Consider the following 19,764-nt stretch of genomic DNA (forward strand, 5'->3'; position numbering starts at 1 on the left):
GATTTGCACCTCCGCCAGCTCGCCTCAGCCTGTCTGTCATTGACATGTCAGTGAGGCAATGTCAAACTCAACGACTACTATAAAGTCCAATTTTAGCTTGGCATTTGTACAGTATATACTGGGTGGCGAAGTCATACTATCAAACCTTGGAGGGTCGTAACTGTAAATCGGATCAGCAAATAGCCCTGTCAGCCTTTTGATTACGGCTATTCCAGCGTGTCTTGAGCATTATCTCGGTTCTCCTAAGCATGCCCCTCGAGAGTTGAATGCTACTATAGTAATGAGTCGAATTATGTACTATGGTAATAGTTGAATCGTACCTAGGTAGGCTTTTGGTAGCACTATGGTGCTTCTACACCTGTGCTTGTTATACATTCCAAGGTTTCTCTTTCGATCAGAAAGTAGTTCTCTATACTTGCAATTCGCGACAGCGCTCACTATCGACCTACACCTCTACTGGGGGCTCAGTGCATCAATTCACCTGTCTAGCCCAGGGATGGCATGAAGAGTGTGGACGTTAGTCCCCTCCCTCATGAACATATACTCCTACGGATAGCTTGGCTTTGTAAACATGTGTAGAAACTGCTTATACTTGAAACACCTTCTTGTCAGTGTAGAACTTGAGAGCGAGATATGAATCTTGGCAGCTTACAAGCCGAAGCAGACCCCATAGTGACCGGCCTCGTCAGAGGTGTGGGACTGGCATGAACTTCAAGGTTCAGCGGCAAGCAACATATACACTGCCTCTTAAACATCTTGGTGGGTGTGACATCCCTCTATGGTACTCAGAGACAGCAGTGCGGTCTCACAACAGTGGTTGTGCCATTAATCATGTTTACAGGCCCCATAATGAAAGATTCCTGATCTAGAAGAGTACTGGAAGTCAGACTGGTAATAGTCTTTGAAAGGTGACTACGTCTCAAGAAGGACCTTGTCGGGGCCGTGTAGTCTAGGTACTCAGATAGTTTCCAGAACGGCGGCCTATTTCCTGTAGGATGTTTTCAATTTTAACCCCGTTTTAGGAACGATTCTTGTTTTGCTATTATCCTTATTTTTACTCTGACAACCTCACTGCCCCTTCTCTCCCTCTCCTCTCTCGGCGCAGTACTTGGCCACCTCCTTCTTCAGCGTGTCCTCCTGCCTCCTCACAAGGTCCATGATATCCCTCACCTTTCCCCCGAGCTTCTCCTCGCCGATCTGGCCCGCGACAAAGTTCATATCCCGCAGCACCGCGCTCAGCTGGTTCGGCAGCCAGGTGATGATGGGGCTGCCACCCGTGGCCGTCGGGTGCGACGTCATCTTGAGGATGTACTCCTTGCCGAAGCACCAGTGCCGCCACCGGAAGTCGCGCACCTGGTTGAGGAGCTGCAGCCACAGCCGCCGCGACTCCCATACCTCCTCGTCCTGCTCGGCCTTGGGGTCCGCGTTGGACAGCTGCAGGGCGAACTCGCGCATGTTGACCTCGATGGACCTGTCACGGACATGCTTGAGGAACGCACGATGGTTGGAGGGGCGGTATTTGCGGAAGTCCTTGAGGATCTCCGTCAGGGGGGTTTCGGGCTGTGTGTTGTCAGTCTTTGAACAAGAGAAACAAAGGTGACCAGAGAGAAATAAAGGTTGGCTTCTGCCTATGGGCAGGCTTGGGTGAGAAAGAGAACAGGCTTCGTACCATGGGGATCTGCAGGAAGTTGTCCATCGTGGGGATCATAGAGTCGTTGGCGCCCGACTCGCCACGGAAGGACATAGGCTTGCCGTCATTGATGCCCTCATACACTACACCATTGGGAAACATGGACTGGCTAGTGATGCCAAAGATGAATGTGCGGAAGGTGGTGTAGTCCAGAGGCTTGGACTTCATCCACATCGTCTCCATCTGTGTTGCGTGGCAGGTGTCAGCCTCATGAATCCTCGCCTGTGTGCATGTGTGCGTGTTCAGATGAGACAATATGTATTGACTTACAGTGGCATTGATCTTGATCATGGCGCCCAGCATCTTTCTCATGGCATCATTGAGAGCCTCACGGCTCTCGTGCGCAGCCTGGAGGGCTTCGACGACACCAGAGACAAGAGGGCCGGAGCTCTTCACCATGTCGATGTGCACGAGCACGAAGCCGGCCTCGGATGACTTGGGGTCGAGACCATGCTCAAAGGCACGGATAAGACGCAGGTTATCGTAATCCATGCCCTTAGCTGGGTCCTCCAACCTGTAGTTGTAGAGGGCGTACGAGCCGGCGTACTCCATGAAAGGGAGGAAGCCAGTCCTGCATGATTGTCAGGGATCATGGAGGGTAGACTTGCTTGGTTCGGAGTGAGGCACAGAGAGGAAGTAGTGAAGCATAGAAGACACGAGCACCCCAAGCGACAATAGCCGAAGCCAACACCCGATGATAGACGATGATGAGAAAGGAAGGAGTTCATTGTGTGGTACTTGGCGTGGAGGGCAGAAGAGGGGAACAAAGAAGGGGCCAATGATGGAAAGAAGGTTGACTAAAGAGCTGAAAAGGGAGGGAGACAACGACAATAGGACAGACGGTGAAAAGAGGGGGGGGGGGGTTGCGCAATAACTATGACAACATATTACGAGAAAGAAAAGGGCATGTGCTCACAACTCTGCAACCCTAGCCATGGGTCTAGCAATGACAGCCGGTAAGGTCTGCCTCCCCAAACCATACGGCTCACCCCTGAGGAACCTTTCGTGGCAGGGCTCGAGGAGGTACGCCGACAACAAGAACGAGTAGTCTCGGTACAGGGCGTTCATTAAGGGCATGTTCTCCTTGTACTTGTCGACAGCCCAGGTCAAGTCTGGAAAGTCTGCGTCGACGGTAGGTCCAAGCTTGCTCTTGGCGAGCAGGCCTGGCTCACCCGACGATGTCTTGACGGGCATAGCCTGGAGGATATCCTCGAGGGGCTGAAACTCTGGGGGGAGTTGCCAGATAGGGTTGGCACGGGGTAAAAAACCACGAGGCTTGGAGACCATGAATGCCTGGAGGGAATCATCGTCTGGACGGCAGTCATCGAGGACTTGGAAGTCCTCGTTGGGGACATAGTCATCCTCAATGCCGACAGAGCCCATGGTGGATGTTCGATGGTGATGCTCAGGGTAGTGTTCAAGCGGTGAGGGAAGAGTGGTATCAGGGGATTTTTGGGAAGGATTTTTTTTTATAAAAAATTTGGTGCGCTGTTTTGGATCTGTGTGGTATGTGTCTTTAGAGTGCAGTTACAGTCCATTGTCTGGCTGGGCGCGGTGGTGGTTAATATAGACCGTGGCCGGAACCATTTCCGCGCTCAGAAACTGTCGACGACGAAGACCGGAGATAGAGGCATTCTTAACAACCAGTCACGAGAACTATTGTCCCATCGATAAGCCAGGGTCATGCTGCAACCCCCCCGACGTCAAGAAACGAGTTGACACGTATCATCCTGTCACGGTCCAGCCCTGGTTTTCGTTCACCGTAAAACTCATGGGGTGAGGTTACACATCGTGAGTATAAATTGGTGGCCACTCGCAAATTTGTAGTATGGAGCGACAAGCCTATACACCAACTTTGAATGTGGAGGAGACAAAGTGAGATTGGAAGTGCATAATATAAACTTGTTGAGAGACCTGCTGACCTCGCGCTGATAAATTCTCGATTTCTCTTTGGCTCGAGTCTTGTTTCCACAGTGTCGTGATGGAACTGAGTGAATTCGAAGGAAGAGGGCCACGTCAAATACCGGGGGATGTGTAAGTCGGTAGGCGGATGGACGGGATGAGCTCCACTCCGGATGCTACGTCTTCCGCTAAGCCAGCCGAGACAAATGACCGAGACCGGGCACCGTGCAATTACGGAATTCCGGCCAGGTTTAAACACCGTGGTCTGGTGAAAACTCTCAAAATCTGGATAATAGTGGAGTTCATGATGGATCAAGCAAGTACTCACCGCACGTGTCACGGTACTCACTTTCGAGTCTTTTTATCCTGACAGAGATATCCGTGGGCACACCATGGCACCAAACACCATCCTTCGAAATTACATGTACGTGGATCAGACTAGAATGGTATGACACTCTGGTGAGGAGGTAGTGGAATTCAAAGCATTATGAAGTAATTAAGCTTCCTAGCTGAACTGGTGCGAATGAACGGGGTTTACAGGAAGGAAGGCATTTTCCTAACTTTCTGTAACTCTGAAATGCATAATATGGTTCTCGATAAGCTGTCTGGAACAATAAATAGCAGATAGACACAATGTATAAAGACAAAGACCTCATTACTTCTTCCGTCTGGGTATTTGTCGAAAATTTTGAACCCTTTGATTGAACTAATTATGGCAAGTCATGATTACTTTGTGAAGAGAGAGTTTGTCATCTGCAGGGCCATCATTTGCTGGTTGAACCAACCAAATGATAATCAGATCAGTGGTGGTATTCCACTGCGAGTCAGCTCGAGGGAGTTCATTTGGGTGTCATTACATGTGGGGCTACAGCACAAGGGTCTGGTCTCACTGTCTTCAATTCTCCGTACACTACTTTACCCTCTCTTTCTCTCTCTCGTATCATCAGCACCAGACACGGACCAACAGTACCAGGGAGGGCTGGAAGGGGAGGTTACTCCTGCCCACCTGGCCTCGGTCGGGATGTTATGCATCAAAACTCGCCAACTAACCAGCCAGCGCTAATGCAGAATACTGCAGGTCTGCATTCGAGCTCTTTCTATTTGCATTCTCCTGCCTTTTGCCCGCCTACCCCCTCCACCATTTCAATCAATCCGGTCCGTCTGCCGTAGGTTGGTCACACGAGGGGCCCCAAAGACCCGAACCCGAAGGATTGCACGCCACACTTTGGCTCCAGTGGTGAGCAAGCAAGTGCTCACTCTTTTTTCTCCTTTTTGCCTCTCACCCCCTTCTGGATCCTCAAGAAGATGCCGGCCAGCCCTGTCTGCAGGGCCAGCAGGGCCACTTTGTCATCCTGCCGGATTACCCACAGCAGTTGGAGCAGGTGACGAGGAAGGTGCGGCCGGACCTGGTGCCTGCGTCCCCTCCGGCTACTCTTGCGCTGTTGGTCCACTCGAGGTGCCACCCAGGTTGCATCTCGGTTGCCATCCAGTGGATGTTGGTCTCGTTCAAAGGTGCATAGGGCTCTGCTTCTTCTCCTTCTTCTTAGCATCTAGAGGTCTTTTGTAGAAAAGAGTGGGACAAAATGATGAAGAGAACCTAATTGCCTTCATTTCCTTTTCCATCCTCTTTTGTGCATTCTTCATGTCAAAGACAAATGTCTTGAACGAAAGATCAAATGACGAACCTCATCAAATGTCACAACCCACGACCGACACAGCAAATAGGCTGATCGTCTGATTCCACGCGCGCCAACAATGCGCTTTCCCCTCCTCCTCCTCCTCGTCGACGGGGTGTGCGCGCAGTATGCAAGATTCGCGATGATGGGAGACAACAACCCCGACCTCGATCTCGACCCAGATGACAGCCACAACCTCCGGGCGCCGCAGTATTACTGGCACCCTGCGGCCGTTGCAGCATCACCGCCCTTTTTTGCAAAGAGAGATGGCGACTGCGGCACTGATTCGCATCCATGTAAGTTATTTATGATGGCCCTTTGCAGTCTCGTCTGGTCTTGCCCAGATCTCACCGCCCCCCTGGCCTCCCCTCGTCTGCGACCCCCGCCCCCCACCAGCCAAAAGAGCCCCGACTTTTTTCTTGTTCGGTTCCTGTCATGCACGACACATTGCGTTGCATCCTTATTTGATATTTTCTACGTCTTCTTTTTATCCTTTTCAGCCCTACCCGCTGTGCAGCGTGCACGGTACATCCCCTGGCTCCAATGTGATCATCGCATGTGGCTTGTTGTCTGGCCCTCCTCCTCCTCATCCTCCAAGTTGCAAGGTTGGGGTTGGGCCACCACCACCACCACCACCACCAGCAGCCACGTCTCTCCATCATAATCATGATCATGATCATCATCATTGTCACCACCACTATCACCACCACGATCCTCCTCATCATGAAGCTCACAATACCTCCTTACTCGCACCACCAGGCTCCGACATCAACTCCACCCTCTGCTGTCCCGACACGACCTACTGCCTAGTCAACAGCACAAGCTGGCAAGCGCAATGCTGCGACCTAGGCTCGACCTGCGGAGAGGCCTGCACGCCCAACCAGTACCTCGTCAACTACACCTCTACCATCACGCGATCGGCCACCACCACCCAGTCCACCTATGCAGCATGCGCGCCCCGCGTCTGCACGTCAACCAACTACCTCTGCCCTTCCTCCCTAGGCGGCGGGTGCTGCGCCTACGGCTCAGACTGCGGCGTCAACGCCGACGGCCAGGGCGTCTGTCTCGGCACCGCGGGTGGGACCACGTCCACCGCCTCCACCGAGGCCATGAGCACCCTCGTCACCCCCGTCGCCTCGGGCTGCACCGCCCAGGGCCAGACCTACTGCACCGCTGGCGGTGGCTGCTGTGACGCCGGCTACGCCTGCACCCTCGTCTCGTCCCAGGTCATGTGCAGCGCCGTCACCGCCACTCCGACCTCCTCCTTCACTGCCGCTGCGCCCACCGGCTCCGGCATCACCGTCGAGCACAAGTCCTCAAGCGGCGACAAGCTCTCCTCCGGCGCAAAAGCAGGCATCGCCGTCGGCGTGGTCGTGGTCGCCGCGCTCGTGATTGGGTTCCTGACGTGGTTCTGTCTGCGGAGGCGGAGGCGCTCTGGGGCTTCTGCTCCTACCGTCTCGGGCCAGGAGATGCGTAGTGTGCCGCCTGGAGGAGGAGGAGGTGAAGGGCAAGGGGGCAACGAGATGGCTCATGGTGCTGCTGGCAGCGGCTGGGGAGGCCGGAACCTGTCCGAGGCAGACGGGACGAGCCTTGGCTATCCTGCGTCGACGGCGGGCACGAGCCGTGCCGGGCGCGTAGGCTACCAGGACTATTTCGGCCCAGAGAACGTCCCGACGTACATGGAGATGGGCGCCGGAACCCTGGGCGCAGGTTTTATTGCTGCTGGCGATGTTGCTCGTGCTGGTGCTCCTTCTCCACCAAACGAGCACCCGTCCCCAGAGATGTACGCCAGTGGCGTTGCTGGTGGTGGTAGGGACGCAGCAGGCCCTCACCAGAGCCCTGTAGAGATGGCCGTGGCAAGTAAGGATCCATCATCGCCGAGACGGCCTATGGCGCAGGCGGGACAACACGCAAGGATACCCTCGGACCGCAGCGACGGCGGCCAGAGCGAGCTCGCAGACACATCATCAGGGCCAGCAGCGGCGGCGACGGCGAGGGATGTGGGCCGGTACCCGCAGGCGAGTTCGCACAGCATAGACCAGGTATTTGAGCTGATGGGGAGCCCGACGTCTCCTATAGGACCTGGTGGTGGTGGTGGTGAGGGAGAAGTCTTTTATGATGCGCACGAGGGCGGCGGTGGTGGTGGTGCCGTGGGTGGCAATAGGAATTTGCCTCAGCCTTTTCCTACGCCTGCGAGTGAGATGAGCGAATTTGGGACACCGAGCCCCATGAGTCGGGAAGAATAATGATAAATAATCAAAGCGGGTTGGGTCATGAGAAGGAGGCAGGGGCGGGGAATGGGATGTCTTGTTCTTTTTCGAGGTTCCCTTTCAAGCAGGCGTTTTGGTCGTGGCCGGGTTTGTTCTTCTCAGTCTTATTAAGACAGACTCTGGCTATATGATACTCTACACACACGCACACCCACACACCCACACGGAGGCTCATTATGAAAATAACTTCATCTCCACGTCCCATCGTGCACACTTTGAACCTGAAACAGGAAGATCATATCGTACAGCATTTGTTCCCCAACACCTAGCCGTTCCGTTCCGTATTTCCCTTCCCGAAAGAACCGCCATACAGGCCTGTGGTATACTCCATTGCTATTGTTCCCAAACGCCAAACAAAAATAGCAAGAGACAGAAAAAGAAATCAGTGAAGCAAAAAAAAACAAAAAAAAAACCACCAAACAAACGCACGCTTCGTAATAATTCCCTCTCATGCTTGTGCGTGTGGGGGTATAGGTATGAAAACAAAGGTCAGGCTGTCGCCGTCATATCACCTCGCACTGGATGGAGAGGTGTACTGCTGTAGGTCCCTGACGAGGTCGTCCACATTCGACAGGTGCTCGCCCAGCATCCTCTGCTTCTTCTCGGTCGACAGCGTCTCGCCCTCGTCGGCAACATCCTCACCGTCGGCGTTCTTCTTCCTGCTTGCAAAGCCCTTGCCCAGCCTGCCCGGTGGGCTACGCTGCTGCATGTTGTTGTTGCCGTTGTCAGCGACGGCTTTGGGGGTCTCGGGCATGAGGTAGAAGTAAAGGAACTCCATGGTCTTGAACTTGACGTCGCGGGCGGTGGAGCGAGACTTGAAGATGGACGAGACGGTGAGCAGGCCGTCGAGCTGCTCAAAGGTGCGGGTGTTGGCAGGGGTCTCGAGTAAGGCGACGACGAGGACCAACAGGGTGGCAGACTGGATGGCGGGGCAGTTGATAGGCTCGAGGAGATCGAGAAGCAGCTGTTGTTCGCGTTGTGATGTCAGTGACCCACATTTAGGCGCGTTTATGTACATAAATATATAACGAAGGATGCAGATCATACGCACGGCACCCACCAACGCGCGCACGCCCCCAGGGCAACAACATGGCAGGGAACGCACGTACGCGCGCGCGCGATGCAGCTGAGCCGGATCGTGCAGTAAAAGAGGAATTCAGAGAGAAAGGAAAGAAGACGAAACAAAAGAAGAAGAGAGAAAACAACATACATTCATGTTCTGAACCCTGGAGAAGAGAACCCTGCTGGGTGGATGCAGCAGCAGCACACCCTGGAGGCTGTCCAGTGCGCTGACAATCAGCATGTCCAGAGATCCATCATCGCTCTTTGCGTACAGCTTGTCGAGGGTCTGGACCAGTCGGGTGGCAATGTTCCACTGAAACCCGTCCTGGAGCTTGAAGAACTCTCTGAAGGCAGCATCACCGCTCAGGTCCGACAGGGAGTATCGGGACCGGGACTGGTGCTCATTTGGCGAGTGGCTCCCGTTGGTGGAGACCTTTCTCTTCTTGGCAGCTGCGTCATGGGCAGACAGGCAGACCTGGGCCAGGAGGCCATCGATCTGTCGAAGGCCCTTCTTGATCTTGGGGCCGTCAAACGAGGCCAGGTGATCAAACGAGACAGACAAGAGGTGCTCCATTGTTGTGATGTTGCCTTGTTGTTTTCGTGTTATTGATTCTTGGGACAATGTTGGATATTGTTATTGTTGGATTGGAGAAGAGAGGGCAAGAGGAAGAGAGGAAGAGGGAGAAAATAACGAGAACAGAAATTGGGTATCAAAAAAGAGAAGAACAGATGGTTTGGTTGTTATGATGTTGATGTTGATGTTGCTGATGAAGGGGAAAAGGCGTTCTCCTCTCTGTGGTTCTCAAAAGTCGTCTTGCCTCCTGTAGCTGGGAGTGAACGAGAGTCAGGAACAGGTGATGAAAGTAAATAAATAACTGGTTTGACTGCCAGACAGGGAGAGAGAAACCGCTGACGTGAGGGGGAGAGGGACACGGAGGGACAAGGGAGAAAAGAAGGTTTTAAGTGAGGCTTGAGGATCTGCTCAGACGATGACGGACGGACTGTCCTAAGTTTAACAATGCATCATATGTCGTCGTTGTGGAGCAGTCTTTTTGGGATCTGGACCCTTGGGTTGAGCTGGGAAGACGAGGTGAGAGCTGGAAGCTGGGTAAAAAAAGACCAGGGAATAAAAGAGTAAGAGAGGATGCAGTGGACCTGATGGCCCCGATGCCCTGTGACGGGGGAGAAGTGGATGGTGATGGCACTGCTGGTGGGGCCGTGTTTGGGGCCCTGCTTTGAGGGGGGGCTAGGGTAGAGGGAGGGAAAGAGACCCGATGTTTACTGCAGAGCACATGCCCGGTTGGCGTTATCGAATCGTGCCCCGGCTGCCAGGGCAACATCTCCCCTGGGGCGTCCCTGCATGTCAACCTGCTGAGGGTAGGGGTGCTACAGGGGGCACTCTAGCGCTATGGTCTTCTGGTGGTATGTACTGTAATAGTACCTGGAATTATGGTCAGTAGTACTGTACATCACTATGATCGTAGCATATGGGTACTCTTTTGCCAAACTACGTAGGTGGTATTACTCTGTAAGCCCTACTTTTCCTACCATGGCAGTAAAACTCTAGAACCAAGAGCCCTACCACAATGACGTTCATCCTTCTCCATCTTCAAACAAACCCCCCTTCCCCCTTTTTTTCTCGCCTTCTCCTTCTTGACTGATACACCCTGCGAAAGCATGACTGACCTGACCAGGCTCCAGTCTTCCAACCACCAATCGCACACGCATTTTGGGCTCTGCTGCAATATTTGGACCCAGAGAAAATTGGTCATTTTTGACCTTAAAAGAGGTGGCTGAATGAAACAACATCTCTTGCCTAGAACCACAAAACGCAGTAGACGACAATTTTTACCCCACCCTGAAGGCAACCAACAGCCTAATTCCCGTGGGGGGGTGTAGAACCACCACAGCCGCCCTCGGCCTGTATGGGCTACTCCTCATTGGCCATATCCTCTTATCCACCCCTCTGCACATGATGGCGCCCGCTGTGGCGTTTAATGAACCCTCCAGAACGGCACTTTTGCAGCATCCAGCCTTGTTGTTTTGACAATTTTTTTCTAATTTTTATTCTCCGAGGCCTCTCTTTCTCTCTTCTTTTCAGCTGCATGTGTTTTCTCTTGCTGGCGCCCCCGGCTTTGGACCCTTGATTGGGTCAAGTACGCTATGGGGACTGCGGTAGTTCAATAAGATCACTTTGCGCCATCGAACTGCGTCCAGGCGCCCTCCCTTGGGTTCAGCTGGTCTTGAATTGCCGAGGCCCTCTCTGTGAAGAGGCAAGACAGCTTGGTTCCACACTCAAACAGGTGATCTCTGGACCTACAATTCTGTCACGTGCATACGTATCGAGCGCCCTCGCGCCTCGCGCCCGTGATGCCCTTGTTCACCCGTGCCCCATTTTCAGAGTGAGAATAGGGAGACGGAGATGGAGTCAAGAAAGGAGGAGAAGGGCTGTGCTGTGCTGTGCTGTGCTATGCTGTGCTGTGCTGTGCTGTGCTGTGTCACAAGTTTGAGTCAACGGCCAACTCATAACTCACAACTCAGCTTTTCTCGCCTAGTTAGCGCTGTCGCCTTGCAGCATCCTGCAGCCCAAGGAGGAGGAGTAGGAGGTGGTGGAGGAGACACAAGGAGAGCGCGATACGCGTTTTCGTTGGGTCGCGAACCACTCAGGCTGCCTCCTCTCACCGGGTCCCTCTCTTGCACAGAATCGCAGAGAAGAAGATAGAGCGCGCAAGAGATGGTTGGGTATCTCCTGCGGGCCGTTCAACCGGACCAGACTCTCGGGTTGTCGAATGAACTCGCATACTTACGCACACTACTTGGACTAGCAGCCTATTTACTATGGGGGTACACACTATGCGCATCGATGACAAGCGAGAGCACTTGGGCTTGGGCAAAAAGCCCTACAGAGCCCTATAGGGCCCAAATACGACACTAGGTGCCATCATATCCATAGTACACCCGCCAAGGAGCACCTAAAATAAAATAAACAAAATAGAGGCCCGACTAAGCGAGATATCAGTCAAACATCGCGCTGACTCGCCCCTGTTCGGGGACGATGGGCCTCTGGACTGCCCCGAGTCAGGTCTCCGGTGACCGTCTAGTGGTGGAGCATTTCGTGGGAGGATCGACATGTCATCCCTCCCTCAAAGCTCTTTTCCTCTTTTTTTTCTCTTCCCTTTTCGTTCGGGGCCGGGAATCGTCCTCTTTTTTCCAAGGGGGGCTCGTTCTCAGCCCGTTTGCTATAATGTAGTATGGGTAGTGGTTCTGGGTCGGGCAGAGCCCCGGTTCGGGCGCGCGCGGGTGGTTCCGCCATCCCTCCTGGATTTCTGTAGATCTCTGGGACACGGGTGAGAGTTGGAGTATATCTTTTGTTTCATAAGTTGTGCTGGAAACTCGAGGTGCCCATAGACAAGGAGGCCAGCACTGAACGCGATCAGATGTCTACTTCCATAGCTACAGGGTCCTACAAGGAGGTTGTCACAGAGTTCTCCATCTCATAATGGAAAACATTACCGTGTCCTGTACTATTCTGTAAGTAGGTAGGTGATCATGAATCCAGTGGGCACGGGCCTGCGGGGGTTGGGCATTCTCTCTTCGAGCTGCTCACTAGGGCAGGTGGGGGAAAGGACGTCTACTATGGTAAGTCCAAATCTGGGGTCTGGACCTGACGCTTGTTCATTGACCTGCTCGAGAACTTCGCACTACTCTCCTCTTGCTGCCCCTCCCTCCTTCTCTTCTCTCTGTCTGTGTCTCTCGCAGACTGCAGCAGGCCAAGCAGGGAAGACGAAGACGAACAGCAGGAGGAGGACGAGGACGAGGACGAGGAGGAAGAAGAAGAAGAAGAAGGGGAGGTCCGGTGCGGAGTGGATACCCTATGTGTCGTATCCGGGCTGCTACTTACGCTCCTTCTCTTTTTTCGCACTCCCTCTCTGACCCTGTTCGTCCAGGGCTGCCACGTGTGGACGGGTCGACTAAGGTAAGAGCACAGCTGCACCTCAATCTGTGTGAAACAAATTCGGAACACGCGCTTTGACATACCACAACGAGCCAAGGAACTATGTCTGGTTTCTTTCGGGGATTTTCTTCGGGAGAGGAGAGAGTGTGTATGAAAGAAGTGTTTCAATCTGACCGTGGTCCGTTCATCGGCCACGGCTTTCAACGCTAAGAATCTCCAGGGAGAACACCTCCTTCTCGCTGTAGGTCCATGTTGGGTTGCGTTGCGTTGGGTTGTGTTGTTGGGGTGGAAGGAGAAGATTTGAGAGGTGGGGGGGGGGGGGGGGTTGAGGTGAGTGTTGTTGGGATGAACATGAGGAGCAATGACAAGACTCGAATTGACTTTGACCTTCCCTTTCTCTCTCTCTTTCTCTTTCCCTTGATTCCTCATTTGCTCTTCTCCCCACCTCGTTTGGACTGTCAATTACATGAGAAGAGCTTATACGAGACAAGAATATTGATATCTTTCTGCCAGACTGTTCGTATCGTAATCGTATCTTTTCCTTTAGAAGTCTGGCAGTAGCACGTGCGTGCTTGCATGTGTGTTCATCCCACTTCTTGTTTATTTTTTGATTTGGGGGGGGGGGGGCGTTTGGAGGTCCTCCCTCTTCCACAAAGTTTGGCCCCCCTCCCCACCACACCTGCCCTGCAGCAGAGGAAAAGCGTCATAGTACCACTGCACTACAACCGGCGGGCCGTCATCAGACTCCCGGGAGGTCCGGCTCTAAAGCTAGCAGGTAGCTCTAGCTTTTTGTTCCTCTCCTGTGGATGGACTGATCTTGACCTCGATTGGGAAGACTATGGCTAGATTTTGGCGTACATAGTATTTGTTTCCTCTTTTTTTAATTGGTGATGGTGAAGACAATGATGATGATGATGAGGAATCGTTCCTGTTGCCCCACACTTTTTAAATCACTACCACTACCACAACGCCAAACAACATCAGGAACAAGAACCGTCGCCGCACCTTGAAGACTAGACCACATGATTCGAACCCTCCTCTCGTCTCCTTTCCCCTCTTCTGAGCTGTTATGAATTATGAACCAGGCAGCAGAAGAAGGATGCGGCTGCTGACCACCTGCAGGCTGCAGCCACTACCAAACCTAGCACAACAACCACTTCTACCGTCCTGATCCGGCAGAACCGCCGAGACAAGCAGAAATAGACAAGCAGGAAGTCGGTACGCCTACAGTAATCAGAAATCCATTCCATCGACGGCACAGCGAGCTCGCTTACCCAGTCCAGCCCCTCCGCGACTGTGCCTCCCCACCAGGCCAGAAGGACACCCTCCCAGAGCCAACGTTGGCCGAGTCCAGCTCAGGCGAGAGGATTACTGTCCCTGGTGCTCCGCTTCGAGGCAAGGCTTGGAGGCGGGGTGGAGGGTGTGAGATGACGGCATGTTATGATTTGAAGGACAGGACCGCTTACACAATATACACAGCTCTGCCCCGAACTGCCTTAGAGGCCCACGGCTACCACGATGTCCTCTCCTCTGCCTCCTGTTCGCTCTTCTTCGACAGGTTCCAAAGCCGCGTCCACGCCCAGCGCCTTTCTCACCTCCCCAAACGCAATCCCCCCACGGACCTCCTCGGCCGGCGCACCTGCCAACAGCATAAGCAACAGCAGCAGTGGGGGCGGGGTTGGCGGCGTCATCGCATCCCCCTCCTCCTCCTCCTCCTCTCGTGCTGCCGCCGTCAGCAGCGCCAGTGTCCTCCGACCCCTTCCAGAAGGTGACTGGATCTCTCAGACGACGCACACGAGATCCCCACCGCAGCGGGCCCAACACCACCATTCTCATCAAGAACAACATCACCGCCAGACCTCGTCGCCCTCCTCCTCCACTACCAGACCGCCGCCTCACCTCCTCCCTTCTACCAACATCCTCCTCAACATGTCGAGCCCTCCACCCGACGAGGGGCGGCCCGATCCCTCCCGCTACGCACACGAAGACTTCAACTTCATCAGCGGCCCGCAGGCGTTTGCGGCGTCCAAGAACCGCGTGGTAATGGGGCCTTTTGACTACCTCAACAGCCAGCGGGGCAAAGACTTCCGCTCCCAGCTGATCGGGGCCTTCAACACATGGCTGGACGTCTCGCCCGCCTCGCTCGAGATCATCACGCGCGTGGTGGGCATGCTGCACACAGCCTCCCTCCTCATCGACGACGTCGAGGACAACAGCGCCCTCCGCCGCGGCCTACCCGTCGCCCACGCCCTCTTCGGCGTGCCGCAGACCATCAACAGCGCCAACTATGTCTACTTCCGCGCCCTGGCCGACCTGCAGGGGCTTGACAACCCGCGCGTCATCGCCGTCTTTGCAGAGGAGCTGCAGAACTTGCACCGGGGCCAGGGCATGGACCTGTTCTGGCGTGACACTCTCACCTGCCCTACCGAGGACGAGTACCTCGAGATGGTTGGCAACAAGACGGGCGGGCTGTTCCGCCTCGGCATCAAGCTCATGCAGGCCGAGTCCCGCAGCCCCCACGCCATTGACTGCGTGCCCCTCGTCAACCTGATCGGCCTCATTTTCCAGATCCGCGACGACTACCAGAACCTGCAGAGCACAGAGTACAGCGAGAACAAGGGCTTGGCAGAGGACCTGACCGAGGGCAAGTTCAGCTTCCCCGTCATCCACTCTATCCGCCACGACCCCTCCAACCTACAACTCATCAACATTCTCAAGCAGCGCACCACCGAGGACGAGGTGAAACGCTATGCCGTCCAGTACATGAAGGGCACGGGGAGCTTTGACTACACACTCAAGGTGCTCGACGTCCTCATCCAGCGCGCCAGAAAGGTCGCCGAGGACATTGACAAGAGCAGGGGGGAGGGGAGCAGGAACAAGGGGATCGAGACCATCCTGGACAGGATGGTCATCGGGGGGAAGGACGAGATGCATTTCCCTGCCAAGAGCTGAAGTTTTCCAAAGACTGAAGCTGAGCTGAGTTGAGTGGATGGATGGATAGGTCTGGACCGGGGGAGGTCAGTGTTCCCCTCTGATGGATTTCTTCTCCCACCTATTAGAGGAGGGCCCAGGAAGAGGAAAATCCCGAAATTGTACTCGTGTGTGTACAAGTAGAGAAGAGGCTTTATCTTTGGCTTTATTCCTCTACTTTCAGCCATCTTTTCTTGTTTTCTTGGATGATCCACGACGAGCACATTGGTTTTCAGCCAGCAGGCAAAGTAGGTAGATATGCCTCTGATTCAAGCGCAAATCATGATATCCTCTTAGCTCTCAAACAGCTCAGGAAACCATGTATCATTCAAGAAGATGAAACTCTGTAGGTAAGGGCCTTGAACCTTTAACCATAGAGGAGCAACACGTGAGTTGGACTGACGATACGGTAGAAGGCTACGTGCATATATATGTATCCAAGCCGCGGAACAAAGGGACACGGGAAAAGAAGGGGGGAAACCTCACGTTGAATCATGATGGGAAGAGACACAAGAAGCCATACTGGCACGCTCCTTTTATTTTTCAATTCTTCAACCGACGAAATATCGTCAATGTGATATAGCTACTATAGATATACGAAAGAAGGGGGTGCATCGATGTAGATGATATAGATATATGATCTTCCCTTTGTCTGCCTCCTCTGCCCTTCCTTCGCTTGGCCAGACCACATACCCACATTGCTCATTCCACAACCAGACAAGAGCACAAATATAAGGAGATAAAAAGAGTTTCCCATTCCACCAGTGACAGCTGAGGTCAGATAGGTATTTCCCAAAAAAGAACACGTTGAACGCCAATTCCGCGACCCCGGGGGGAATAATCTAGACCCCAAGATCATCTTTGGCGAAGAGAGACAGAGGGAGGGAGAATGAAAAGACACTAGAAAATATGGAAATAAGATTCGCCAGATAAAAGAGATGGATGGATGGATAGATCAGGTTCGGAGATGGTTGCATATGGGATCATCCAACGGGGAAGATGCCCAATCTGCTGCCGGTCATCAGGGTATAGAGAGAAAAGAAATAACAATAAAAATTCGAAAGGGGGATCTGTATGCCCGTGCAAATGTCGGTGCAGTGGCCCTCGTTTTCAGGGCTCACTTGTCGTCATGTGCCTCATGTTCGTCTCCAAACGGGCTCTTTGCCCGGTCTGCCGTGCTTGGTCGATGTGAAGCCCTTTGCGTGGCCTCTGCGATGACAGCGCTCAGGGTCCGGTTACTATGGCCGCTCAGGCGCCTTGCTGACGGAGGGTCCCGGAAAGGACTGTCCTCCTCCCGTGGCGGGCTTGTCACTGGTGTCTGCAGCCCTGATCTCTCTTCGTCGGAAGAGCTCTTGACGCTCGCAGTTGAGGATTGTTTCAGGCTGCTACCAACCTTGACAACCTGGGCCCGCACGGCAGTAGCGGTGTTGGCGCTGGTCGCATTGTTAAGGAACGTGGACCCTACGCTGAAAGTGCTGTCCGCAGGGCTTGGTGGGACCATGCTCGAGTACTTCTTATGGTCGATGAGCGGCACGGGCGGCGGCGAGATCTCGTCGCTTCCGGAATTGCTGCTTCCCATGGACTTGACGCTGACCATGGCTGCCTTGGCCCGCATGCCCGTCTGTGCTGGGGTCATGACAACTCCAGCCTTGCCGTAGATAGTCGAAGCCACACTCGAGCGAGGTGCGTATGAAGTCCGTGCGTATGACGTCCGGTCGGTGTAGCCAGAAACGCCAGAGCAGACCGAGTCGCGAAGATCGCCCGGCACAAAAAAGTGTTGGTCCTCGACCGAGTTGGGCGTGCCGACTTGGGAGGACGTAGCGATCGGGATTGGCGGGACCGGCGGGACCAGCAGCGTCGGAGACGTGGGCGTGGCTCGGTTCGTAACACCCGGAATGTAGGCGATCTGGATAATGTTGGATGCGCGGGTGAGCACGGTGGAAGCAACCGAGTTGCGGCCATGCGAAGTAGCCCTCGTGTTCCTCCTCGACTGGAAGTCCTTCTCCCGCTGGCTGTCGGTGTACTCCTCGCCGTCCCACGTCCTCTGGTCGAACTCCCCTCTCTTGTTCTTTATCTTGTGTTTCCAGACAAAGTATACGGCGACAATGACGAGTGCCACCACAACAACACCACCGACAACAGCGCCTGCGATGGCGCCCGTGCTAGCTTTCGAGCTAGAACCTGAGCTAACCGAGGTTGAGGACGCGGCGGCAGCACAATATGCCTGCGGGCATGATGTGCAGTCCAGAGGAACGGTGACCTGGCATGCTTCTCCGTCTGCACAGGAAGGACATGACGGCGAGCCGTCTTGACATTCCACACAGCCGCTTTGTCGAGGAAAGAGGGCGTGTACGGTTACTACAGAATGAAAGGGGGTGGATTAGCATTCGGGGTGGTCGACGCGGCACAAAGGCCGGAACAAACGAAGACGCTGGACGGCGAGCAGGTAGACGAGACTCACAATCTCCTTGTATCGACGACATGGTGACTGACAGTCGACGCGAAGCGTCAAACCAACAAGTTGATGATGCTGGATGAGGTTTGATGGGAACAGTCGATGGAGTGGGAGATTGGTGAAGATGATCGACAATGACGGTTGCGAGTGAAATGCAGATCCCGTTTTGGTGATCAGTCAGGGTCGATCTCAAGGGCTGCTCTGAGCTGAGTCTAGAAGCAAGGCTGCCAAATCTTTAAATAGGACAGGGCGGCGTTTAAAAGGTGACTTCGATTGGACGGGATGGGTGGTGAGATCGAAACTGAGGACAATGGAGTGAAAGGCAGGATCTATTTCGGTCGGGACGGTGTTTTTTTCTCGTTACGGCGTTTGGTGGCATCTATGGGAGCGGACTCGAGGGGTGGGGAAATTGTTGCATTTGGCGAAGGACAGAATAGACAGAACGAGCGACACTGAGACCCGGCTCAGGAGGTTAGGGAGAGATGGTTGGTCGAGCTCTATCTCCTGACAGCAGGCATGAGAGTCGATGTTGTGCAATTGATGTCGGTTGTGGATGACGCGAAGGTTGCACGGCGCGGGTGGGTAGGAGAAGGAAGAAGAGGAGGAGGAGGGTAGAAAGGTCTGACAAAGGTCAAGTCATGAAGGTTGGAGTTGAGGGACGAGATTGAAGATAGACGGGGACAGATTGAGAGGAGCGGGCAATCGAAGCGGCAGCACAGCACAGGACCACAAGACTTGGACTTGCCCTGACTGCCCCCATGGAGCCGACAGGGGGGTGGTGTGGTTTCTAGGCCAGGGCTGCAACTATTACAATAGTATGGAAGGTCACGGTATATGGTACGCAGTACAAGGTACCTGGTTGAGGGTGTGCGATGTAACCAGTATGCAGCGTGTAGCCTAAGGACACAGAATGTAGCTTGTACCTGGAGGATGAGGGGAAGGATGGAGGGAAGAGGGGGTCGATCTGCGCGGTTTGAGTGGCTGAGGGTGGGCGAGGGGGCATCATGATTGGCCCGGGAAACCAAGTCAGGGCGGAGAAGAGGTTGCATGAACATGGGCTCCACCCAATACTGGGCACCTTGTGCCTGTGAGAACCCTGTGCCTGGCGCATGGAATCAGTATTTCGTAACAGCGAGCCAGGCTATTGCAAAACCAGAGCCCATGGAATACAGGGCCAGGGCATTGTCACCGAGGCAGGTGGCACTGAAAAAAAAACCAACGGCTAAGCGGAAGATAGAATCGGCCCCCGCCCCTCCCGCCTGGTTGCCATTCTTACCATAGTACAGAATTCGATCAGATCTCAATAAAATGCAAGGCCAAAAACCAACACTACATCAGGAGGAGTACAATGGTGCATCCAACTGTTCGTTCTATTCTTCTTTCTTGAAGGGGTGCATGGTGGCTGTAACGTCTGGTCCCGTCCTGCTTCCCATCATACGTACAGTGGAGTTCTACCGATACGCAGTACCAAAGAATAGAAGCTAAAAAGCGTCCAGATTCAGTCAGGTCCAGGGGTCTCAGCCAATGATGACCAAGCGAGAAGGGTAAAAAATAAAATAAAAGACAACTAGATTGGTCGAGAGGCAAATGAGTGCAACAGTAACAGCCTCAGCAAATTTCACGGTACCAGAGTAAATTTGCTAAAAAGAAGATTTATTCTTGGGTATTTGGCCCCAAATGTGCTGATTGATGGGATGACGGGAGGATGCATGGCGCTGGGCGAGAAGAGCCCTTGACAGGGATGGGTCTCTCATCTTCTCACCCTCCCACTCTCACTTCATTCA

At 53.9% G+C, this 19,764-nt stretch overlaps 5 protein-coding genes across 5 annotated transcripts; 2 read left to right on the top strand and 3 right to left on the bottom strand.

Moving 5' to 3' along the window:
* Positions 1-1,068: 1,068 nt before the first annotated feature.
* M406DRAFT_93945 (uncharacterized protein) lies at positions 1,069-3,199 on the bottom strand (the record flags this gene model as incomplete). The annotated part of the gene is made up of 4 exons (XM_040926263.1): positions 2,607-3,199; positions 1,961-2,261; positions 1,670-1,873; positions 1,069-1,560 (listed from the first exon to the last, which is right to left on the bottom strand). Exons 1-4 carry the CDS (start codon positions 3,071-3,073, stop codon positions 1,069-1,071), a joined length of 1,464 nt encoding a protein of 487 aa, XP_040772084.1. The 5' UTR covers positions 3,074-3,199.
* A 2,053-nt stretch (positions 3,200-5,252) lies between these two features.
* M406DRAFT_353709 (uncharacterized protein) lies at positions 5,253-7,514 on the top strand (the record flags this gene model as incomplete). The annotated part of the gene is made up of 2 exons (XM_040922782.1): positions 5,253-5,564; positions 6,028-7,514. Exons 1-2 carry the CDS (start codon positions 5,348-5,350, stop codon positions 7,512-7,514), a joined length of 1,704 nt encoding a protein of 567 aa, XP_040772085.1. The 5' UTR covers positions 5,253-5,347.
* A 532-nt stretch (positions 7,515-8,046) lies between these two features.
* On the bottom strand, positions 8,047-9,174 carry M406DRAFT_268597 (cell division control 14, SIN component; the record flags this gene model as incomplete). Its single annotated transcript, XM_040917953.1, has 2 exons — positions 8,047-8,502; positions 8,749-9,174. 2 exons carry the CDS (start codon positions 9,172-9,174, stop codon positions 8,047-8,049), a joined length of 882 nt encoding a protein of 293 aa, XP_040772086.1.
* Positions 9,175-14,484: 5,310 nt separating this feature from the next.
* On the top strand, positions 14,485-15,507 carry M406DRAFT_343212 (terpenoid synthase; the record flags this gene model as incomplete). The annotated part of the gene is made up of 1 exon (XM_040921849.1): positions 14,485-15,507. The coding sequence occupies one exon, from the start codon at positions 14,485-14,487 to the stop codon at positions 15,505-15,507; it is 1,023 nt and encodes a 340-aa protein (XP_040772087.1).
* Positions 15,508-16,033: 526 nt separating this feature from the next.
* Positions 16,034-17,129, bottom strand: M406DRAFT_324641 (uncharacterized protein). Its single transcript, XM_040919896.1, has one exon. The coding sequence runs from the start codon at positions 17,120-17,122 to the stop codon at positions 16,643-16,645; it is 480 nt and encodes a 159-aa protein (XP_040772088.1). The 5' UTR covers positions 17,123-17,129; the 3' UTR covers positions 16,034-16,642.
* Between the last annotated feature and the right edge of the window lie 2,635 nt (positions 17,130-19,764).

This window comes from Cryphonectria parasitica, assembly GCF_011745365.1.
Source record: "Cryphonectria parasitica EP155 unplaced genomic scaffold M406scaffold_9, whole genome shotgun sequence".
NCBI classification, from domain to species: Eukaryota; Fungi; Ascomycota; class Sordariomycetes; order Diaporthales; family Cryphonectriaceae; genus Cryphonectria; species Cryphonectria parasitica.

Excerpts from the sequence above, each read along its gene's own strand:
- M406DRAFT_324641 (XM_040919896.1), bottom strand. The coding sequence starts at position 17,122 with ATGGTCAGCGTCAAGTCCATGGGAAGCAGCAATTCCGGAAGCGACGAG.